Source organism: Phalacrocorax aristotelis, chromosome 21 (assembly GCF_949628215.1).
Source record: "Phalacrocorax aristotelis chromosome 21, bGulAri2.1, whole genome shotgun sequence".
Lineage (NCBI taxonomy): Eukaryota > Metazoa > Chordata > Aves > Suliformes > Phalacrocoracidae > Phalacrocorax > Phalacrocorax aristotelis.
This window is the reverse complement of record NC_134296.1, coordinates 7,612,660-7,636,050: the sequence shown is the minus strand read 5'-3', so window position 1 is coordinate 7,636,050 and position 23,391 is coordinate 7,612,660. Positions and strand designations below refer to the sequence as shown.

Below are 23,391 nucleotides of genomic sequence, written 5' to 3'. Positions count from 1 at the left end.
TTAAAAATAAAATCCTTTATTGATAATATGAATGTTTAACATGTTTAATGCCATCAGCTATAAAAATGATTAAAGACTTCAGCTTGGTACATTTGGCTTTACAAATTTACAAGTGTTAATGAGTTAATACTAGTGTATACATTTTGCACTTCATTATACTCCATTAGCCAGTGACAAACTCTGCAACAACGTCTGCTTATAACAGATGTGAGTTATAGAAGAAATATTTAGTTGCTTCCACACAGAATCTACATCAACAGTTAAATACTAACTCTAAATGTCTTACTGAATTAGTTGGATCCATTTTGATATCTTGTGCTTAGTTTCTCTCAGAAGATAGGCTACTAGCAAAAATACATTCTTTTGCATACCCCCTTCCCATATTATATTTTAGAAGAAACAGTACTCAGTGCATTTCCTAATAGACTTCATCATAGTATATCTCTCTCTATAGAGCTATTGATAAAGATGGGATAATACCATTTAGGTTAATGTAAAAGCAAAGAAACACATTAAAGCAGTGTATACAAAAGCCTCACTTTTGAATCGGAAGTGATACGCGGGCCAAAATCCATCTGCCCATCAGTTTTTACAATTACTCTCATCAAGAGGAAAAAAAATCTGCTGTGGATACTTAAAAGTTTAAAAAAGTAATAAATGTGCTCCCACAAGAGTCGCTGCCTGCTCATCTCCAGGCTGCCTCGTCTCCCTGCTGTCAGTACACAGCCAGTCCCACTGCATGAGGAACAATAGCACATAATACCACAACTTAAAAGGCTATAAAAGGGCTGTAAAAACCTCTTGTTCTAGTCTAAATACCTGGCAGGGCTGTGCAGGAGAGGACAGCAGGGTCACCTCGGACAACAGCCACTTCAAAGCAGCGCAAGAGCTCCGACGTCCTATGCCACCAGGCTCAAAGCCAGAAGGAACCTACCGGGCCATGAGCAGCAGCGCATCCCCCCAGCTGCCGCAGGGACCGTCCCTACAGTAAAGGTGGATGTATTTTGTCTAATTAAATATCGAAAACCGATGACGGAGAACGTGCCTCTGGCAGCGGGACGCTGTGCTCTGCGTGACACTGCTGCAGAGGGAAATGCTGAACACGGGCTGACACTGAGCAGCAAGGCCAGTTTCTAAATTTAGGATCAGTTCACATACACCACCTGAGATAATGAACTTGGGCTCTGCTCTCAGCCCCTGCCACTGGTCTGTGGTGCGTTTGGCTTGTATTTCTCGCCGCCGTGACTCAGAAAACTGACCGTGCTGCGCTGCTGAGCGACGGGCAGCGCCCGCAGCACGTCTGCACTGACAACTGCACTTCTTGCAGCAAGTGCTTCTGCACAGGAATCAGGTCCTGCTCCCCTCTTGGGCCCAAATAATTTTTCACACACGTGATTTGCCTCAAATGTGGGCAATTGCTAAGTGTTTTTTTTTTAAATCTCAATGAATTCCCACATTTTCTTCACATTAGGCAGAACTAGATAAAGGTTTTCCTAATACATTGTGTATTTAGTATGTATGTGTGTGAGACTACTCACACATATATACATATTCAATTATACAACAGTAACGGTTTGGTTCCATATTTGCAGCCAAGGAAAGCCAGCAAGATCCCACAGCTAACTAGGGGGTAAAATCCAGGTCAGCCGGACACAACTGATCGACACGAGGGACAGAATTATTGCTTTTGTTTATGGTAGAAGATCCCATGTTACTGTTGTAAAAAACCTGTATCATATGGACTGGTGATTTTTTTCAAGTAATAGCGAGATCTTTGTCAAGTAATAGCAAGATCCTTTTCTCAGAAGTTCTACACACAACAGTAGAATGCTTGAAGAGCTTGAAAATTCAAGGTGACACACCAGAAACCAGAGTTCAGCCATTTAAAGCACACAGGCATCTCTGCAGAATGTGTTACAGGAAAGCAAAAAGAACGACACGGACAATAGATACTGAGAGAAAAGTAATCTGGGTTGTATTACAGCTAAGTTTTGCCCGAAGACACTTAAGTGTGCTTCTTCTACCAGCTAGGGGCTATGCCCTACAGGAGAGAGCGTGGCTGGCTGCGTCAGTCTGGTGGTCACCTCACATTTGCTAACTTACTCTAGCTAACGGCAAGAATTAAAACCAGTGTTGGTTTCAACATTCAGGACTCACAGAAGAATTTGTTTCTGCAGCTAGATGGTCCCCCTCCTCACCTTTTTCGGAGAATCACATTCATATTGCAGGCTTAGTTCAGGCACTTTTTATAAAATGTTCATCTGGAGTAAAAAGTCTGCAAAAGTTATTTCTGCATAATTTAAAAGTAGCATTTCAGTCCCATTAGAGTTTGAGAGTTAGGTCCCACCATGTGATTGGGGTTCTTGTTCTCTCTAATGATTTGACTGCTACCATGAGACATATTGAGGCTACTGTATAGCTGTAGTTAAGGTTTCTTCATAAACAAAAATATTTTCCTACCTATTAAAAAAGGAAAAAATATACTAAATGCTTTATACAGACAGAATCTGCTACTATGGAAATAAATAACATGGAGTGGAAAAACAGTGTCTTAGCTGTAGGACGCTAAGCCGTGGAATGTCACATTCACATTTTCTGGAGACTAGCTGCTAGTGGGCAGGAGTATCTCAACGTCTTTGCCGTTTGACACTACCGTATTGTTAGAGCAGCTACTCGCCACGTCCATGGGGGCACCCAGCAAGGGTGCCTGGGAAGAGGTTTTGGTTAGTGGAGTAGGAGCAGCAGGTGACTGAGCGAGGCCGGGCTTCTTTGGAGGAATGGGCGGAGGGTTCCCTCTTTCTGCTCTAGGAATGGTTGGTGACTTAATTCCAGGAGACAGCGGGCTTAGCGGACTGGAAACCTTGACAGGGCTTGGAGAGTGACCAGATTCACTTTTGGGGCTCACGGCATTTGCCAGATTTCGATAGTCCGTGCCAAAAGGTGAGCTGTTAGGGGAGACAGGCTTAATAGGTCCCTGCTGGCTGGTAAATCTGGAAAGGACCTGAGTGACTGTATTGCGGGCCAACTGCTTGGCGGCAGAGTTATCTGCTAGAGTAGGAGACAAATCCCGTGACGGTGGGCTCTGCAAACCACTTGACTGATGGTCCTGTTCAGCTTGAGACTGAAACTTGTGCCGAGCTGCGTGGAATCGTTGATTGATCCCCACCTGGTAGGACGACTGGTAACCAGGGCTGCTTGCTGATGCTCCCACTAAGCGCTTAGTCAGAACTGGTGAGGAGCAGGGAGAAGGTGTTAGAGAAGAGGCAGCTGTGCCACTGGGAGACAGGGAGGCCCCACTAGAAGAGAGCTGGGACATCAGATGCACCGGTGACTCTGTTCTTACAGGAGAACTTCCATTCTCAACAGTGTTCTCCGAGGCTGCACCCGCAGATTTCTCCTTTTGAGCTTGGCTCTCTGCCGCATTTGTCTGCAGTAGCTCACCACCCGTCTGCATGTCTGTATCACAATGACCATTGGATTTTGCATAGGAATGAGTAGGTGTAGTAGGGCTGGGAAACATGGTGTGGACAGCTTTGCTTGTGCTGGCAGGATTTGCTCGGTCTGGCTGCAGACACTCTGTCTGGCAAGACACAGACTTCGCTGTGGGACTGTCAGTTGCAACACCTCTGGACGTCACCGAGGGGCTTGGCTGCAAAGGCTCGGGAGGACTGTGCTCCTGGCAAGAAGCCTCTAGCTCTTTTAGGGCTTTCTTCAGGCATTCCACCTCTTCTTTGAGTGCTTTAGTACGGTTTTCTTCTCTGTTCAGCTTGGCTTTCAGCTGTTCTCTTTCAATGTCAAACTCTGAGAGCTGCTTTTCTACTTGTGCTTCCATCTGTAAACCCCGCTTCCTCTTGGACGCCAGCTCCTCTTCCAGTTTACTCACCTTACTCTTCTCTTTTTCCAATTTCAAGCTCAATTCTGCTGTCTTCTGCCCCTCTTCAGCTGCTTTGGCCGTGGCTTTCTTGCACTCCACTACAAGCATGGAAGACAGTTGCTTGTGGCGTGCCCTCTCCTCCTCCAACTGGCTTGACAGCTTCTTCTGTTCTTTCTCAAACTTTTTCACTTGGGATTTTTCAAACTCCAACTGGAAGACAAGAACAAAAAAGACTGTAAGGGAACCACAAAATCTCCTGAAGGTAAATGAAGTATAATGCCCTAAAAAGGAACGGGGGTTACTACATATCCTGGAGAAATTACACGGTAAAAGATGGCAATGGCTAAGAAAGGGGTTCCTGCCCCAGGTATCTGCAGGGCAGTCTTGTACGACTCAGGTTGCATGTATTAAGAATTATTACTTACTGGTAGTTTTATCATGTCGGAAATTCAATTGACCTTTAGTGAGATATACACCCAGCCTGCCGTGCACTGACCAAACCGGCGTTCTGGAGCATCCCACCTCATTCACTACTTTGTCAGTTTGCCTTTTAAAGGCACTTGGATTTTAAAATGCTATTGTGTGATGTATGTTTAATAAAGTCTACAGCACTTGAGTAACAGAAAACAGTAGCTGAAGTATTTATTATCATCTCTGAATAAGCCCCCCAGGAGATCTTTCATTACTTATTCTGAATTTGAGTACTAGAAAGCCCTATCATTTGTAAGTACAGCCCTGTTCTTGAGAACTACTCAGATTTTGGGCTGAAGTAAGATTTCAAGGCATTTGATTGCCTATTAATAGCTTTTAGCACTGCTCAGCTACCGAAACACCCCGAAAAATTAAGGTTGTTTTTCGTATCAAAATGATACAAGCTAGGAGCACCTTACAGAGGAGGGAGGTCCCTACTACTCTTTCAACACAAATGTGCAATTAGACATCAGTTCACCACCCAGGAACCCAGGGTTTCCGTGGGCCGGGTAATTACCAGCTAGGGAAGCATACCTGCTGGGTGAGCCGCTCCCGCTCCTTCTCCAGCATGTAGGTGACATCATCCCCCTCCGCCGTGTCCTGGGCGTGCCGCTGCCTCTCTTCCTCCAGGTCCAGTATCACCTGCCAAACAAACATCGGTCACCTTGATGCCCAGGCAGACTTACAAGCTGGCGTAACACAGGGAGAGATCAGCGCCTTCGCACACGGTCCGAAGCCGAACGACACAGGAGAGCAGCCAGTGCAGCCTCCGGCAGCAGAATCCAACTCAAAATCACATAAAAGCAGCTTCTGGACAAGTTACAATACTACGTTATTATTTGGTATAGTTGAGTCAATTTGCAAAAGAAGCTAGGAAAACCCCACCTTGTGTGTAACTTCATTTTATTATTAAATAGCTAAATTGCATGCTTTTCCCCCGGACTGCAGAATAGCCTTGAGAAGTTCACATTATCCGTCCTTGGTTGCACGGTGCCCACATCAGAATCTCCTGGCAGGACCAGCACTACAGAGCCCGGCAGGAGCAGAGGCACTGCCCCAGAGAAGACGCACCCAGGAGACGCAGGGCACGAACGATCCTCGCTAGGGTTTCAGCAGTAATTCGCATGGAGGCTTCTCCCCCAGTTTCTTACAGGGGATTTGAGGACTGCAGTGCAAAGTTTATTTTAAAGAACATTAATTTGTTCTTCCACTTAAGAACAAGATGAGCTCTTGAAATGAAACTGCCTGCCATAAGGACCCAGTTAAGGAGCTCCTTCAGCTTTAACGCTGAATTACAGGAATAATTGAAATTCTATTAACTCAACAGAAATGCCAGAACACAAACTTCCCAAGAGACTCTGCTGTATCTCATCACCAAAACTCTAGGCTCTTCCAACATATGCTCACCATGAATTTAGCAGCTCCTCAGTCTTCTTGAAATTTAAGCTTCCAAACAATGCTTAAATATCTTTAAGTACATAAGGAACCTTTCTACAGAAGGAGGCAGGAAGGATTGAATGAGGAGGGTCAAAAATAGCCGATTGTAACAGCATGATTTCGCTAGATACTTGGCTGGAAAGTGAAACGCAGAGCCTGGCTGTTACTCCCAGTGACTTAGAGGACAAACTGAAAACTGAAGATACCCTAAGCATAGCGTCCACGTGTGATATAAAAGTCAAGCTGGCTGGTTGCTTACATCATAGTACGGCTTCTGTAACAGAAATGCTTCAGATTATTCACAGGCTGAAAGGAACGTGCTCTATCTTCACCCCATCAAAACAGATTATGGGAAAATAAGGTTTAACCCATGTGCTGATGAGCATCGAAACACAGGGTTTAACTTTGAACCTGTTGGTTAGAAACAGAACTCAACTACTGGTATTTGAGATCTTTGTACATGATTTAGTAAGCTTTAACCAAAGTAAGAGTGACGTGAAAAAACACAGGATGGCATTGGCTCAGGCCCAGGCACCAGTCACACCCCGAGATCTGATGTTGTAAAAGACAGCTTCTGGACACCAGCGCAACGGCACAGCCCCCCAGTCTGCCACTGACCCGAGTAAAAGCAAAAATCCCAGCTACTTTTGCAGGTGGAAAATAAGTATGTGAAGGGGTTAAGATACAGCGCTGCAATGCAGGTGACTGCAGGGATGCTCCAGAGTGCTCTCCCAGTTGCAATTCCAGTGACGTGTTCTTGGGCAATTATTCCCTGCCCTGACTACATAGGAGGGACAAATACTTTAATGATTTTGATTTGTTTACATTTACTGCAGGACAAACAAACATATAAAAATGTCTTCTTAGAAGCTAACTAGTTAAAGGGAATATGTTGCAGCAGGACTCCAAGAAGCAGAGTTCAGCGGACTCTTGCTTTCAGTCTCGTGCGCAGCTTTGTGCTCCTCTAGTGAACTACGGTATGCCAGAGGAGCAAACCTCTGGGGAAGCACAGCTTGACACATTGACCAGGCACTTCCTTGGTGTCAATATATGTCAAAGCTATGTATGGAGAAAATAGGTGCTTTATTAAAGAGGCCAAATAGCATGAAAACCAGTTTTGGGCATGCCATACTTTCTCAGGAACGCACAAGGAGGTACACTCCCGCAAGTGCCTGGTACCAGCTCTTCAACAATCACTGAGAACAAGTCACAAGAGGTACAGTGATGTGTCTGCTGAGAATTCTGTCTTCTAGAAATCCTTTCTTACATTTTGGTAAGCACTATACCTCCCAGCTGTGAATGAGGTAGTTCTTTTTATGTGTCCTGACAAAAACCACCTTGCATATACTTCAGCTTTTGGAACGACCATTACTAAGCTTACCAGCTGCATTCTACTGAGTGAGAAGTTTACACACAGGTGCAAAGCCCTTTCAGTTACCAAAACTCAAGGCATTTAAGTGGTTTTGCTGAAGTTAATGTATTATCAAAATGCAACTATTAACTTCTGCACAGCTTATTTGAAGCAAAACTTACCTTTCTGTGCCTGCTTTCCGCAGCAGCTAGTTGGGATAACATTCTTTCCTGCATATTCTTGCAATGTTTCATCACCACTTTCAAAATAGATAATGGATTGGAGCATACTGGTTGCTTTTCACCGTGATTTCCCTCTTTTAGGGTCTCAAAATCTCTCTGCAAAGCCATTAATGGATCACTGATGTTGTACTTCCCATAGCGTTCTTCAATGAACGTGTCTCTATGCTGGGCCTGCAACACAAAAACAAATTTGCATTTCAATATACTTAAAATAGAAAACTAGCTAAAGAAGAAAGTAATTTTCTACTTGGAGGTAAAGAGATCTTAACACAGACTGAATCATATCCTGTTATCACAGAATTGTAGAATCATTAGGGTTGGAAGAGACCTCTAAGATCATCAAGTCCAATCATCAACCCAACACCACCATGCCTCCTAGTAAGAGTATTCTCACAGGAAAAAGCACAAGCATGTCATCTTAAAAGGCCCTTGGTTAACAGACAAGAAACTGATAGTAATTCAGAAGACAAACCGGACAAGTGATCTACCTGCTGAACAGCAGTGCAGTCCGTGCCACCTGTGTGAACCCCAAAGCCCGTCTGGACCTTGCCATTTCTGATCCGATCACATCACCAAAAACAAGGGGACAAACGCCATGTTTTTCACATACGAGGTGCACACGCTATTCCCCTAATGGCAGACTCCGATCAAGTTAAGGCTATGAAAAGTTAAGTGTATGTTGAGGACAATAATCCTTCTATCACCAGGAGGGATTTTTAAACTCTTAATGTTTAAGGTTTCAGCTAGGCTCCCAGCTAATAAAATCCCCCATTAATACATTTAAAATGGGCAAAAGTTGATGGTCCCTCACTAATAAAGACAATAAAATCTAGAAGGATCAAATATACGCGAGTGAGCCCAGCTCTCGCAGGCTGAATCAGCCCCGCACAGCTGGATGTCCCCCCGCTTCACAGCTGGATGTCCCCCCGCTTCACAGCCGCCCCTAGAAGCCACCTGCTCTCCAGGTAAGATACTTGAGTCTTGGAAAAAATTGCAAAAAACTCTTGCATTTCCACAGCTGGAACATAAGCACATCCATACTACTCACAGGCAGTCTGAAAAGTTGTGGGGGGTTATACGAAGCACGTGCTCAATTAATATCTGACTGTCCCTCCAGATGAACAATGCCTTTCACCCAAGTGGCCCCAAACAAACTGGAGACAAAGGAACGTCTTGCTTAAAAACGCAGCATCTCCACGATATATTCAGTCTGCCAATACCCTCATGCCACAGCTACCTGCTCTCTGTGTCCACGACTTACATTCCACAACCGTGCAAAAGGGAAGAAGGTAAGTATGATTTCTTGCTCAACAAAAGATTTAATCATTTACTGCTGTTTCAGTGGAAGAGCGGTTGTGTGGTTGTCAAGATTATGTCATCATCAAAGAATTTCATGTTGAGCAATTAAAGAATTTATTCTCGCAATAGCCTATAAATCCGTAAATTGTTAATAAAATCCTTAATATTCTCATCCAGACTAAACAAAGTTTAGTTTCTCAAGAGCCAAGATAGGAATGATTAGTTTTCTTTTGGTGACACGTAAGAATTAAGGAAACCTCACACATACTAGGCTTTACATTTACAACCGTTAGAATCAGCCATTCCAGCTGGAAATCTGTTTGGCAGGACACCAACAGTCTTATCCTGCTGAATGACTACTGTGAAGCTCTAAAAAGCAAAAGAGAACTTCATAAACACACAGATATTAAATTATTATCTACACATTTGCCACCATGATAAGAAACCGTATGAAAACGGATATCTACGCAACAAGAGACGTAAGAGGGAAAACAGGCCTAGATTCAAGAAGAGCCTTCAGAGCTGACCTATCTTGGCTCCAAGAAACGTAATCATTGACTCCCACCGAAACGGTTACGGGCTAAATGCTGCACATTTGTGAAAAACCCGTGGCAGTGTTTCATTGTGCGTCACCGACAGCACAACCCCACCACACAGAGCTGGTGCACCCTGCCTAGAGAGAACACCTTCCAAACCTGAGGTTTCAGTTTGATTCATTATAGCCACGGTAACGCGTCCTTACGAGATAGCTCACCTGTTCTCTTGTAGAGCACACACGTGATTACATGCTGCTCTGCACAGGCACGCTCTTAGCGAGGCCACAGAGGAGGATGCGGGCTTTGCGCGGCACCGGTTACCTGTGGCACCTTTCTCTGAAACGCAAGAGCCCCAGTACCTCCAACCAAGCTATCACCTTTAAAGTAGTTTAAGTTAAAGCATACTTTAGCACGTTTATCTAGCAAAGCACTGAGCGACCTACAGAGGAAAGCTACGACACCAGCTGCACTTCTCTTGACAGAGCACACGCGTGACATGTTTTTGCCTCGAGAGACCGCTCCAAACAAACGCTGCCTGCATGTTATCAGCCGCGCTTTGGCTTTCTACGTAGGCATTGCTCGCATCTGGGCATCCTCACCAGCGTGAACTGAAAGTAAGCCATTCCAGATTAAACAGAGTAGCTTTTCAGAGTGGTGAAGGGCTCTTAGCACAAGCTCCACAAAGCCCCGACTCTGCTGATGCTGAGAAATGGCATTCAGCTGTCGCAGGGTGGAAAACAAGCTCTCTGCTTTGAATACAGAGCAGAACCGCGCCAGCCTCACTGCGCGCTCCTTCAGAAACCCTTTCAGCTAGCAAGGCTGGCGAACCCCCCGTGGCGGTTACCCACTTCTTACGGGACCGCTTAAGGACAGCTTCTACATGGGAAAGGCTGAGTCTGGCTGAAATGAAGAGACACCTTAGAAGCCGGTATTTATTGGAGTGGTTGTTTTCTGATGTCCCAGCAAACCGTACTGAAAATGCAAACACTTCCCTTGAGCACATGAGAGCGACAGTGATGCTCTGGACACCACCCCACACACCAGCTGGCTTGGATCTGCTGGGACAGGAGAGCAAACGGCTGTAACTGAGCTTTATAGCTCGGAGGACCGATAGACAGACAGTAAAGCTTTGCTTTAGTCAAACAGCTGATGAGATTTTCTGTTCCTGTCTATATTCTAAGATGCAACCATGTCATTAGCACAAAAAAAAATAATAGAAGCCAATCTCTGCTCTCAAAGGCAGAAGCGTATGCATTAGCTTGACAAGAGGTATAAAAAACCCCCAAACAAAATACTTTTCTTTCCATATCTCCTCAATGAGCATGGATATTTGTCCTGTGATACCGGTTTGGGGTTGTATTTTAACCCTTTAACACTCAGAAACACCCCTCCCTCTTTATCACTAATACCCACCAGGAACAGTGGACACCTTTGATCAGAGCTTAAGATATTGTTCTAACTTCACATTAAAAAAAAAGAGCGGAAGGAAAAGATCAGCCCTGGAAATGGGAGGGCGGCCCTGGATAATGAGCTGCCCCTGGTTTAATGAATCACAGGAAAAACTACAGGCTTTTTTTTTTTTTTGAGGAGCTGGGAATCTTTGGTTATTTTGAAGAACTTATAAAAATGACTCAACCAAACCTCACTACAAGTGTGTACAGAATTTCTATGTGACTCAAGCATTAAAAAGTCTGTAAATACAAATTGGGATATTCATCCAGCTGGCCTAACTGCTTTGACAGATGAGCTGCTCTTCCCTTAAACCCAACCCACCCTGGTGCCGGTCACAGAAACATGGGAGAAACCCTTCAGAAGGGCGCCAGTGCTTTAACAGCGTAAGCAGACGGGGGGAGATTTGAAAAGTTTACTTCTGGGCAAGTTCTTTCTAAAAAAAGCTTGAAGATCTGGAATTAAGGTCACACCCACTACCTATAACCTCTGATTTCTTGCGAGTACTAAAGGTGAAAAAAAAGCCATGTTTTTCCTCTGCTCCTTGCAGCTCTGGGCTCTGAACTCTGCTGAATTTACTGGGGTGGTTTATTTCCTGTCTGGGAAAGAACAAGAAGTTCTTCCTTGTTACTTTGAGCAATTAAGTATTCTCCTGAACTAGCATGACAAACAGATGAGACTATCGTAACATACACCGCTTTCTGAAGTCCAGCTATTCTTCTTTAGCAGCCAGCAGAGCATAAACATTTAATTAAAGTTGTCTAGACTAGGAAAAGTCTTAACCAGGTCATCCTCCACCCACCACATCTAGTTTACAAAAACAAACCCGGTGCTTTGGCATTTGGGCCACCATGCACTTGGAAATGCAAACGCGATTTTCAGGGTGCTGCCCGCGACGCCCCGTGTGCCACGGGACCCACCGAGCAGCCACCTCTGTTGCTAAAATAATCGGGAAAGCTCTTCTACAATGAAGCCACAGTGCAATAGTCTACGCAGGTTATTTTGCACATGCATTGCGCTGTCACATACGTGGGTGACTTCTCCCCTGGCTTACGCTCCCCACCGCGGCACCTCTTCAGCTCAACTTCTTCTACTAACGCTAGAGGTCACGTATAAACATCTCCCACACTTTTCATTTTGTCCTGTCTGAACTGGGATTCAGTCTTAAATACAGGTTTTGTTCAACTTTCAAGACAGGAGCAACTTGATGATGGAAGAGAAATATTCTATTAATGAGCCCAAAAATCAACTCAGATCTCAAATTGCAGCATCAACCTATTCAAACACATAAATCCACAGGAAATCAGCTTCAATAATAAGGAAATAAGGTTACAAAAAGCATTGTTAACTTAGGAGTGGAAAATTTACTCTAGAGAAGCAGAGATGACATGCATACAACATCAATTGCACTTTGAAAGAAGATGCAATCTTCTGCAGCCAGAAGATCCTCTAATTTAATATCTCCATCTGTATCTTCTCAAATATGTGGACTTCTGCATTTCCTACCATAACACTCAAACCCCAAAAGCTACTAAAAGGACTATCTGGCGATTCTAAAGACTGTTAAATTGTCCTCCCCCAACAGGAAAAAAAGATAACATTTAATCCTGGGCTGCCTTTAAAAAACAAGGAAGCAGCTATGCACGTTAACTACTCTTAAAACTCCTGACGATCAGAAGAATTAGGCGTACGCAGAGAGGGCACCACTTTAAACTGGCTGGCTTTTACCTTGAGTGAGGGTAACTGACCAGGGCCAGTCTGTCTGGACAGGGGTAATTCTGATTTTATGGAGCACAAGCAATATCTGACACAACTGAAGAGATGGTTCCTGTGCAGGCAGGCAAAGCAAAGGCTTCACTTTGCTAGGGAAAAGCTACTGGCTCCTCTTGGGATTTCTAGACTGTTTTGGGATGAATGTTTCCCATAATCTATTTTAATCTATTTATGTAATTTTTTTTACATAAAAGGTTTCCTTTTACTGAAACCTTGTTTAAGAGACAGCATTTTCTCTCTGCCTTCAATAATCTTTACAACTTGTTTTACTGGAACATCAAACAGGGAATTTCCAAGACTTGTTTCAAGTATTTTTTTGGACACAAAGTAGATTATTACTTTTGCCTGTAATTTTAGAGTTTAGGATTTAACCCTCAGCACAACACAAACACAATGTTAATTAACTCTAGCTACCGTGTATGCGGTCTCCAGTAGCCATTTGCAACAGAAGTTCCTCCTTCATGTTGCAGAGAGTGGTATAACCTTTAAATAGCTTCTTACTGCCTTGAACTTCCTTATTAGCTTCCCTCCCCAGAGACAGATATTGGGAATAAAGACAAGCTGAGGTCACAGCAGTCGCTGACAGAGGGAAGGGAAATGGGGGTGGGGACCACTTGCTTTGTACAAAAATAAATGTCAAAATGCTGGAGCGGGATTCTGAGCCTGACTTCAGCTCCAGCTCTGAAGCAATGCCTAGCAGAGATCCACACAGCAGAAATTATATTGCTCAAATACAGTATCTGTCTTAATTGCCATCATTATATCAAGTGAACAAACCAGATAGACGAGAGCTACCCAGATTTGCCCACATAAGACCTGTTATCAGCTTTGCAAAATGTAAGAAATTTTCTTGGGAAACATCCAGCAGCACAAAACTGCAACTTCCTTCCCTGGGAACCTTCGGTCTGTAGCACCGACAGCACAGATCCCAGTAGGAGCTTGGCCACGCACAGCTCCCAGCACGCTTGTGACGATGGCCCTGGGACTGTACCGTGCTCACGAACTGCACTTTGGTCACCATTAAAACAGGGAGTCTGACGACAGCTGGATGGCTGAGATTCAGAGCTGGAGCCACTCCAGCGGGGAAGCCATTCCCACACCTCTCTTCCTCATTCAGGACCTATCTGGGTACCAAGAAGGTTGAGAGAATCAGTGTTTCAAATGATACTGGCAAGCAGTGCTGCTTGAAGCAAGAAATAAACAAAAAATTCCCCAAACTTGCAAGAAAAGCTGTAAGAAAAGCCTGCATTCCAGCGGAACAGTGCCCATAGGAATGCTGCTAGATCTAAGCTGCTTTATAAGTGATGAAAAAGACCATCTTGCCCCATCTGTGAAGGATTTACTAGCATCTGCAGTAAGGTTTTATATTACTGAACTTTTCTCCTATTTAATCAAGAGGTAGACTTTTAGTTTTTGAAACTGCACTGTAAACTTAATTTCTAAATCCATTGACAAGTGAACATTTAGTTTTGCAATGCATTAATACCACTTTATAGAGTGAATACCTGAATTCAGAAGCAAAGCAATGACTACCAGCTCCCAGTCCTTAACACAAAATATAGTTTCTACTCCGGTGTAAATTGCCTAAGACCATATTAACATAAAAGAATATCCCAGAAAGGTGTCTGGTTTTCTAAAAGTAAACAGAACTTACTTCTAATGTATGGAGAATTCTCATTTGAAGAGCAGGGGCAGGGAGCAAAGTGCTGTAACATAGCGAGAGATATCTATTTAAATATTGAATTGTTTCCAGTCGTGGCGTGCTATTTTAGAAGACTAACCTGCAGTTCACGCACGTGGCCCTTTCTGCATGACAGTAAGGACCACTGAGAATGTAGCCCTCGGTGTTATGCAACGCTGACAGCATCTGTTTTTTTGGATGATTTAAATACAATAACTACAGGAAAAGGAGCACAATAAGAAGTGAGACTTACGGTCTGTTCTGAGAAGAACATTGAGATTTATGTAGTGGACAGGAAGCTACTTTTAGGCAAAAAAAAAAAAAAAGCAAAGCTTTTTTTCAAAGAGGGTTTCAAATAGAGGAAGCAAACTGAAGCGCTGGTAAAGAGTATTTTGAATACAGTAGATTTGTTCACTTAATCCTTTGTATTAGTATCTTGTGTTTGAACTGAAGTAAGGCTGCAATTTGAAACAGGCGTCAAAAGTCCCGACCAGGTCTGCTGCAAACGCACAGGGAGAGACGATGGTCCCAGTTAAACACCCACCACTCGACTGAAAACAGTACACCCGAAAAAAGTAAACCACAGGAAAGAACGGTGAAGGAGAGAAGTCAGCAAGGGCAAGTCACAGTACAGGAGAGGCACCGATCAGAGGTGACCCAGCAACGGCTCTTTATAGCATGGATCTGAGCACCAGGCAAATAGACCTCGGGAGTTAAACCCGTCCTCCCAGCGTGCAGAGGAGGGATGCTGCCACCAGGCAGGGCGCAAAGGGGTACCCGGGCAGAACCCAGTGGTACAGAAGAAAGGGTGAAGATCTGGGGAGAAGAGGTGAAGAAAAGGGAGGAAAGCAAAGGAGCAAATGAAGCAGTCTCTGGAAAGCCGGGCTCAGAAGCTCAACTCCGACACAGTGAGAACAGGGCCAGTGCCAGCCAACAAGCGGCCTGGTATCATGGGCGAGAAAACTATTTTAGGCTTTGTCATCTGCACGCATGGATTCTCTCTGCTAAATGCCAGATGCTAAATGCTTTCCTCTTGGCATGCATAAATATCAATTTTTGCAGACCGCACCATAACCAAATTACAAATCAAGGTACTCTTTCTCTGCAAGTGTTTTTTCTTTCCTATAATGTACCAAAGGATCTGCCTCAAACATCTAGAGAGCTCAGAAGCGTTTAGACCTGAATTAGAAGTCAAGTTAGCTCACGAGGGGAAATGCATTTTTCTTACTATATGGGAAGTAAATAGGCAGAAAAACCTGATTTTTAACCACCGACATCTACGTGTCTAACGTAACTGCTGGAGAAAAACAGCGCCATTGTTCAAGATCATGCCACCCTCTAACAACGTTCAGGTTCCACTCCGCCTCTTTCCAGCATACGTGGGTGCTTCATATACAACTCTCGCCTCCAAAGCACTCTGATTGCAGAGGCAGGTTACGCTGCTCGCAACGCTTGGGCAACTCAAAGACAGCTGCGAGCCCACAGTCGGACGATTCCTCTGTGCACGGAACAACCAACACTTCCACCAGCCCCGGGGGTTTCGACCCCTCTCGGTGTAAGTTATGGCTCCATTTATCCAACGCGTGCAAGTCAGACTACGTGCCCTCAGCGTTTCAACCTTTCACTCAGTCTCAAGAAGGCTTTTTGCTCAGGGAAGCGTTTTTATATGTATCAAAATATGAGTAAACAGATTATCAAGGTGGCTTTTCCTTTAATTACAGTCACACACAATAGAACTATTTCAGCCGGTGAAGCACCGTCAGGCTGCTACCATAGTTACTATCAGTAAACAAAAAGAAAATCACAGTAAGGCCAGAATGTCTCTTACCATATACTCCAAATAAGTGGACGGAGCAAACCGGGGATTTTCTGCTTCTGAAACTCTGTCCAGCCACCAGGCTAAGTAGTTACATGACTTTTTTTCATCGTTCGTGTATCGAGCAGCCTTCTGCCGGCAGGAAGCCGGGCTTGAGCTGCGGCGCTACGGAACGCGAGTCCCAGTGCAGCTGGAGACCTGCAGCATCCCTCTGTGGGCCAGCTCTGGAGGGGCTTCATCGTCCCGTGCCCAGGAGGCAGGGCTGCGGGCGGCCAAAGGCAGCTCCGATTCAAAGCTTTTACTACCCTTTTCCTACTACCTTCAGCTTTCACCACACTCTTAAGATGAAATATTACAGAAGAGGGAAAAAAAAGCACTAACCTTCGATTAGCTTGGTATTTCATACTACATAATTATCAAGTATAGGTTACAGTTTCATTTAATTTCTTCTCAGACAAATTATGTCAAAGGGTATTCTAACTATATTAATCTCCCCATGCAAGAGGGAACTGCAGGTTAAATTTCAACAGAAGAGATAATTGCTTTCTGTTATTGGAAGGTACACATTAAGAAGCCTTTGGAACGGAGCTGCTGCATTCCTTCCCATCGGTCCCTCTGTGCTCCATTACACGCATTTCACACTGCGATACGAAAGCGATGCTTGTTTTGGTAACGCTTTCTGGCCACACAGAATTAGAAAACTGATCCCAGGACAGAGGGGAAATATGCAAGTCTGCTCCAAGAGAGGAGCCAAGCCTTCGCCTCGATCAATAGTTTGGAGAGGGTAGCAATATTCCACAAAAAACCTGCCCCCCCCCCCCAAACCCCCCAACAAAACAACCCCAAAAACCACACCAAAAAACCCACCACTGTCTAAATGCAAAGCCGATTAACACCACACACAGAAGTGTCCCGACTGTTTTGAAGGAGGATCTCCCTCTGTCCTCAAAAAAGGTGTTTGCATTTGGAATGAAGATACAGAAGCTCTCCCTGGAAAACCAAGTCCCCGCAGCTCTCAGGCCTGCGGGCTGCCATTCCTCTTTCGAAATCGCTGGAAGTTTAAACATCATTGGCAGTGACAGGTCAGCCTGAAAAAGCCCTCAATATTCAACCCTGTCGCAACTCATTTCTTCAAAAATTGACCCTTTCCATCATTCATGCCGCTATTTTTTTCCCAGCTTACCGAGGCTGAGTGTCAACTAAGCACCCTTGCAAAAGCAGCAGTATCACACACGGACTACACATTTTAAAAATATTTTCTAGGCTCAGCATTAGCAGAGCAAAGGGGCCACAGAGTGCCAGAGCCCGCACTGCCTGACCGAGGGCAGCAGCACCACCGAGCCAGCACCGCTCCGGCCAGCTTCCCTGCAGCACAAGCTATCCCTGCAAGACAAGGTTCCACTTGCTCGCCACCGCAAGTGCTCACGCATCCATGACGTCAGCAGCACTGACATGGGTTGAAAGGAGCATTTTTGATGGGTTGCTTTGAGCTGCTATCTGCTTCTCTGGAAGGTTACACTAATGCTTGTGGCAGCAAAGGGGAAGCAGAAGTATCTGAGCACGCAGGTCTGCTCTCAGCAGCAGTGCCAGCTTATATTGGCTTAGTACAACACACAGCCACGGATGCGTTTTGCTTAGTGTGAAGTTCTTCTCGCTGAAAGACTAATCTGTGATCTCTCCTGGCAAAAGAGCTTCTGCTTTAAGAAGCCCTCCTCACTAAAGGAGAACAAAACCAACAAAGGAAGTCTGACAGACCTTTTACATTTCTCACGATAGCAGAAACTCTCATTTTTTTTTTATCAGAAAGGATGAAAACACATGCATAAAACTGTATTTCGACATTGAAATGCTTCTTGCAGACAGCTTTTATTAAAGAATTTCAAGATGTGGAATGATATACAGCATTTATTGTCTAATACTGCCGATATTAAGATGTGATTCTGAACCAGCAATAAATCTTTGCTTCTGAACTTCACCTTGGGTGCAAGTGCTCCGCAGAACCTGTGGTAGTACTGGTGTCATTTTTGTCTCTTATCACGGTACTTACAACATACCTTTAAGGCTTCTATGACAAGATCCCTTGCTTCTAATTCTCCCTCAAGAATGCTAAACAGCGTCAGTAGTTCTGGTTTGCTGAGTTTTTCCAGATTCATCCTGAAAACCTGAAAAATGGAACATAGTTTACCAGCTATTTCTTTGTACGTTAAAATCAGTATTCCAAGCTATGACATATAATCTCCATTTAACTTCAGCTTCCAGTCCTCTGGACTGCAGATTGCCCGGGGGGAGAAAGGGGAGAATACACAAGGCAGACATTTTCCCTTTAACTTCTGCGACCAGTTGTAGAAGATGCATTTTTCACCTTTTCCCAAGGGGTCACGAACATACGCACACCCAGATGGTGTAGGCAGAGCGAACGGGCTAACGTGACAGTGTAATATTCACCAAGAAGTAGCCAAAGCTAATGGCAGAGGGAAAAACATGGATATTGAAAAGCCATAAGTCACACATCTGGATCACACAGCTGCAAACATCACTGAAACGAGACCGAAGAGCTGTGATGAATGCGGTCCGAACCAGGCCACCTACACCAGCCTAACGGTAAAGTTACCGTCTCAGCGCTGCGATACGTTTCCTAGGAATGCCGTTACGCACTGCTAATGGACCAGGCCCAAACCACTTCACAAAAATCAATGCCACAAAAACCACTCTTTTAATTACTATTTTTCCGAACTGTTTCAGTATCACCATCATTTATTAAATATATTTTTACTGCCCACAGAAGAACACAGATCCGTCGTCTGAACTGGATATACAAAAAGCGTTTTTTTCCCCAGCATCTTCAACACTGCCTGGTAATAAACGTCTTTATGACACTATTTTGTTAACAACGGCAATCATTTCATAGACTAAATCCTTGTCTCTCATGCAAATATACCTATCCATGATATAGTCTTGTCCTTTGCGCAACAATCAAATACGCTTTTCCAAGTCCACGTCACACCCATCTTTCGCCACTCCCTGTATCAATCAGAAAATGCTCCAGCATGAAGCAGCTACTCGAAGATACCAAACTCCACTTCATTGGCAAGTGATAAAGGGTTAACTTAACCTTTACTGGAGAAACCTATCCAGCTAAAACATTCACTAAACTCTAATTTTTCTGAAGTCACTGCTACTTTACAACTGATTTGCATAACTGTGCCTTGGAGAATCATGCACAAATGCAAGTTCTGTCTTGTTTATGCCAAAGCAGTTTTCCAGTTGCCGGGAACAGAAAGTTCTGCTTCCAGAGAGGAGTGGGTAGCCTTCATAGGGCGAGAGAAATCCGAAATCTGCTTTGTGCCCCCTCTGCTCGGCAGGCAAGCTTCTCATCGTGCAGTCGTGTTCTTGCTTCGCGCAGCCTTTTACATGAAATCCCAAAAAGCAGCAACGTCCCTTACAGCCTCTCCGGGCCAGCCCTACCACTGGCATGGGCTGCTCGGGGGAACGTCAGTGGAAGTGACCACAGCTGCCCGGGGTACCAGGGCTCTTCCAAAACCAGTTTAACTGGACGCCACGGATCTGTCAGCATTGCATGTATGTTCCCTACTGCAGAGCCATTAACATCGGGTCAAGAGGAAAACACGAGTGGAGTGTTTGGTAAACCCGATCCTGTCTGTCCTAACGTCAAAAAGAGACCGATCAAGACTTGACACAAAAGCGTAATTTAGGAAATGCACTATATTGACCCAAATCACATTTCAGGAGGCCAGGGCAGTGTTGGTCAGTGTTTGGCAACACCTACACTTTCAGACCAGCCACAGACCTTTACAGAGTTGTCCCGTACGTGAACCTGACCACCTCCCTCAGCCTCGGCTACGTCTGCCGACAGCTCTGTCGCCACAGGGAGCCTGGCCAGCTGAGATCGCACGGAAGGAGTATGATTTACAACTTGTTCCTCTTATTCAAAATGGGAGAGAGTGCAATAGAAGCAGCGAATTTATGTTAATACATAAATAATTAGCCATACAGGGTGAGAAAAGAGGTGGCCTGTTTTTAGCCTTTAACGTTTACCACGCTTACGTTGGTACTTAATTCTGAGCTGCATCATTTCCCTGGGCAGTTTTTAAATCTGGAACATCTGAGCGTCTGCTCAGGAGATGCAGAGCTTAATTTCAAAACCATCTCAGTCCTCGCTCAGACTAAATTCCCAGGTGCTAAGACTGAATCAGCACTGATGTGAAATAGCAACAACTTTTTTTTTGCCAGACACTCATCAAGTTTTGTGGCATTATAAGCCAGAAGTAAAAAGGAGAAGTTTTCTTTGAGGTCTTAGAAAAAAGCGCATCTTCCGTTACCCTGGAACAGTAAATTCCGAACATGGACTTTGAATGTGACATCTGTGCTTTTCTCTTAAAAAGAGATGACACGGGAACATGCAGCTGCATCTCTCCATCAGCTACCGAGCAGCGAGGACAGCTACCAACTGCAGTTTGGTATTTTAAAGCTATTAATCTGGGCTGCAATCGTTCCTATTCTATATTCTAAATACTCCCATTGTGACTTGTACTTCACAGTGTTACAGAAATAACCCATGCTGTTCTTATCGTGCCTCTATGGCTATAGTCTTTAATCAGCTTAATAACATAAACAAACCCTTTCCTAAAATATATAGGTAAAAATACTTAGCGAACTAAAGAGCAGGAGCCAGTTTGCACAGCAATCATTTATACAACAGGTAACACTAAAGATGTGTAAGTGGTACAGCCTCAGCTTCCTTGTGTGCAGCCTGCTGCTGTAGACGGCCTGTAACTGCTCTGCTTGCACAGGTTATCCCATGCTGCTGAGGCGACAGGCGGCGAGCAGAGGCTACGAATAAAGTCACTGCCCTAAAAAACCCCACTGAATTGCACTTGTATTCTGCACTGATTTACAGGGAACTTCTTAATGCATCAGAGCACACCTGGCATGTACCTCTCACGCTGAATCTGTAACAATCCCAAGAGCTCCCTGCTGGGGCACTTGGTACCAGGGAGCTGAAAAACGGGAAGAAGCTCTAATCCTTTTACGTTGTTATTTGACAAGAAGCACCTCTGGATCAAAGAGCTAATAAGCACATATCTAAGCTCCTCCTCCCCTACCCAAATCCGAATCCCTTCCTGGCCCTCCAGCGTCACAGGCTCCTGAGCTGACCTTTCCAAGGCTGCTTTCCGGTTACATGTCCCTCTGCCTCCCCTCGTCCCACTTTTTAATAAAGGATCACACCAACCCTATTCAATTACCCAGTGCTGTCCCTTGCGAACAGTCCCATTCTGCCACACAGATCTGTACTCGCCAGCTGGGGGACCTGACCCATTATTTCAAACCCTTTAACCAAGGGATAAAGTTTCACAGCATTAGAAACAAGATCTAGACATACCCAGGGCACACTACCCCTCTATGCTCAGTGAAAAATCCTGACCAGGCCAATCATACAGATCGCAAACCGCAAGAACCTCGTTATTTAGTCTGATGGGATAAATATTTTCCCTCGGTCTGAGATAGACCACCATTTTTGGATAACAAGCAAGAGTTCAGAGCATAAACAAAGATAATTACTTATTGCTTGCCTGAAGGTAACTTCCTTTTAGCTGTGCTGTGGACCATTCAAGAGTCTCCTCAGCAGACCCACACTTACCCTTGACAGAGCTAAAACTCTTCTTTCGAAAGCTATTTCCTAGTATTTAACTGCAATAAATATCACTACCATTTTAAGCGTACGCACAACCATGCAAGCTAACAAACCAGCGTAAGTTATCTTTGGCATGTGCCACTTCAGGAACAGAGATAAGCTCCTAGACCATGGCAGCTCCTCCGCGCACTGAATCACGCTACGATGGTTATGAAACCATCATCAGGGGTTACATTTCGCTGGGGCTCACATACATACAAGCACGAACCAAATTAACCAGCACTGCCAGCGCAAGGGAACCTCACCCACCGACTGCAGCCAAGGTGTGGGTCACCACGCGGCGGGCGCCAACCGAAGAGCAGCCGGAGCGCACAGCCCGAGGCCCGGACAGGGGACTTTGTCAAGTGGAAGCTTCAAGACATCTGCAAGCACGTGGCTCAAAACTCTTCTACTTTTTAAAAAATATTGCAAAGAACGTAGCTTGTTGTTCATTTTTCTCTCTGAAGAAGGGTATTTCCTTTCATAAGCCATGGTTACAGCTACAACAATGCCTCTATGTCTATAGCCCTGAATCAGCTTCATATTTTATTTTTCCTGTCCCTGAAGAGGAACTGATATTTTCCAGGAGCTTGCACGGACGTAATCGCATTCATATGAGAACCTAAATGGGTAGTTTGAAAACTCCTGATGGACAAGTTTTTGAAAACGCTGCTGCATGTGTGGCGTGATGTTTGAGTTGTTAAGGTAATTACATGATACGTTTATATAATAAAAAATAGCTAACATACGCTTTGTAATCACGCACCCACAGCGCTACCTGGCATTGCATCAGAGCTGTAGGGATCCGGGCTAAAACGAGCAGTGCATCCCACTGCCAGCTCCGCACCGCAGGGCCCGGAGGGGAAGGGGCACCTGCCCCCCAAACCCCCCTCACCCGGTCACTGCTTGAGGCTCTGCCTTGGATGAAGCAGACACACGAAGCTCATGCTCAGAATGTTGCTGGAGCCCTGGAACAACCACCGTGCGGCAACGGGGGCTCCCGGGAAGGGCACTACGACGATCCTCCCCGTCCTAAGGCTCCGGGGCCCCCGGGGCCGCCCCCTCGCCCCCCGCAGCCCACCTCGGGGAACACCGTCGTGCCCAGGGGGGCACCGACCGGCCGGGTCACCCCGGGTGAAGGGGCTCCTTCAGCCCCCGCGCACTCACGGAGCCGCGGCGGAGGCGCTGCCCGGCCGGTACCGGCTGCCCGCGCCCTCCCCCCGGGGCCGGCGGCGGGGGCACCTGCACCGAGCGCCCCGGGAGGGGACTCCCGAGCTGCCCGCGCCGGTAGAGCCGCGGCGGACAAAGGGAACGGCGGCACCGGCCGCAGCCCGGGGCGGCCACAGCCGGCCCCACCGTCCACTCCTCCTCGCCCCGCGGCAGCGCCCACCCACCCGCCGGGCCCGGCCCCGGCCCGCGACGCCGAGCTGCCGGGAACGCCCCCCACCGGGCTCCCGCCGGTAACACCCCGTCCCGTCCCGTCCCGTCCCGCCCGGCCGCCCCCGCCCGCAGCCGGGCTCGGCTCGGCCCCGCCACCGCCCCCCTCAGCCTCAGCCCCCGCCGGCCGCGGGCCGCGCCACCCCGCACCTGCCGCGCCCACCCACGGGGACAGCGCCAAGCCCAGCTGCCCAGAGCGGGACCCCACCGCCGCCGTACCAGGAGCCGACGCCGCCCCCGCACCGACCTGGCCCCGTCGCCGCCGCCACTACCGCGCCGCTCCGCTCCCCATCAGCCGCCCCGCCCCTTCGCGCCCGCCTGCTGAGGGACGGC

At 46.0% G+C, this 23,391-nt stretch overlaps 1 protein-coding gene across 2 annotated transcripts; it reads right to left on the bottom strand.

Moving 5' to 3' along the window:
- Window positions 1–23,391, bottom strand: CTTNBP2NL (CTTNBP2 N-terminal like). 2 transcript variants are annotated; one of them, XM_075115364.1, is made up of 5 exons: window positions 23,306–23,391; window positions 17,984–18,091; window positions 7,316–7,546; window positions 4,880–4,987; window positions 1–4,084 (listed from the first exon to the last, which is right to left on the bottom strand). In XM_075115364.1, the coding sequence occupies exons 2-5, from the start codon at window positions 18,080–18,082 to the stop codon at window positions 2,603–2,605; spliced, it is 1,920 nt and encodes a 639-aa protein (XP_074971465.1). In that variant the 5' UTR covers window positions 18,083–18,091; window positions 23,306–23,391; the 3' UTR covers window positions 1–2,602. The 2 variants fall into 2 exon arrangements, with proteins under 2 accessions (XP_074971465.1, XP_074971466.1); XM_075115365.1 differs by having other exon boundaries at window positions 23,278–23,349.

What these genes read in the sequence shown, in the direction of transcription:
- CTTNBP2NL (XM_075115364.1), bottom strand. Translation starts at nt 18,082, where the DNA reads ATGAATCTGGAAAAACTCAGCAAACCAGAACTACTGACGCTGTTTAGC. An exon ending in TTGTCATAGAAGCCTTAAAG is followed by an intron (nt 7,547 to 17,983) that starts GTATGTTGTAAG and finishes TTTGTGTTGCAG; the next exon opens with GCCCAGCATAGAGACACGTT. An exon ending in GGGAGCGGCTCACCCAGCAG is followed by an intron (nt 4,085 to 4,879) that starts GTATGCTTCCCT and finishes CTTGTCTTCCAG; the next exon opens with TTGGAGTTTGAAAAATCCCA.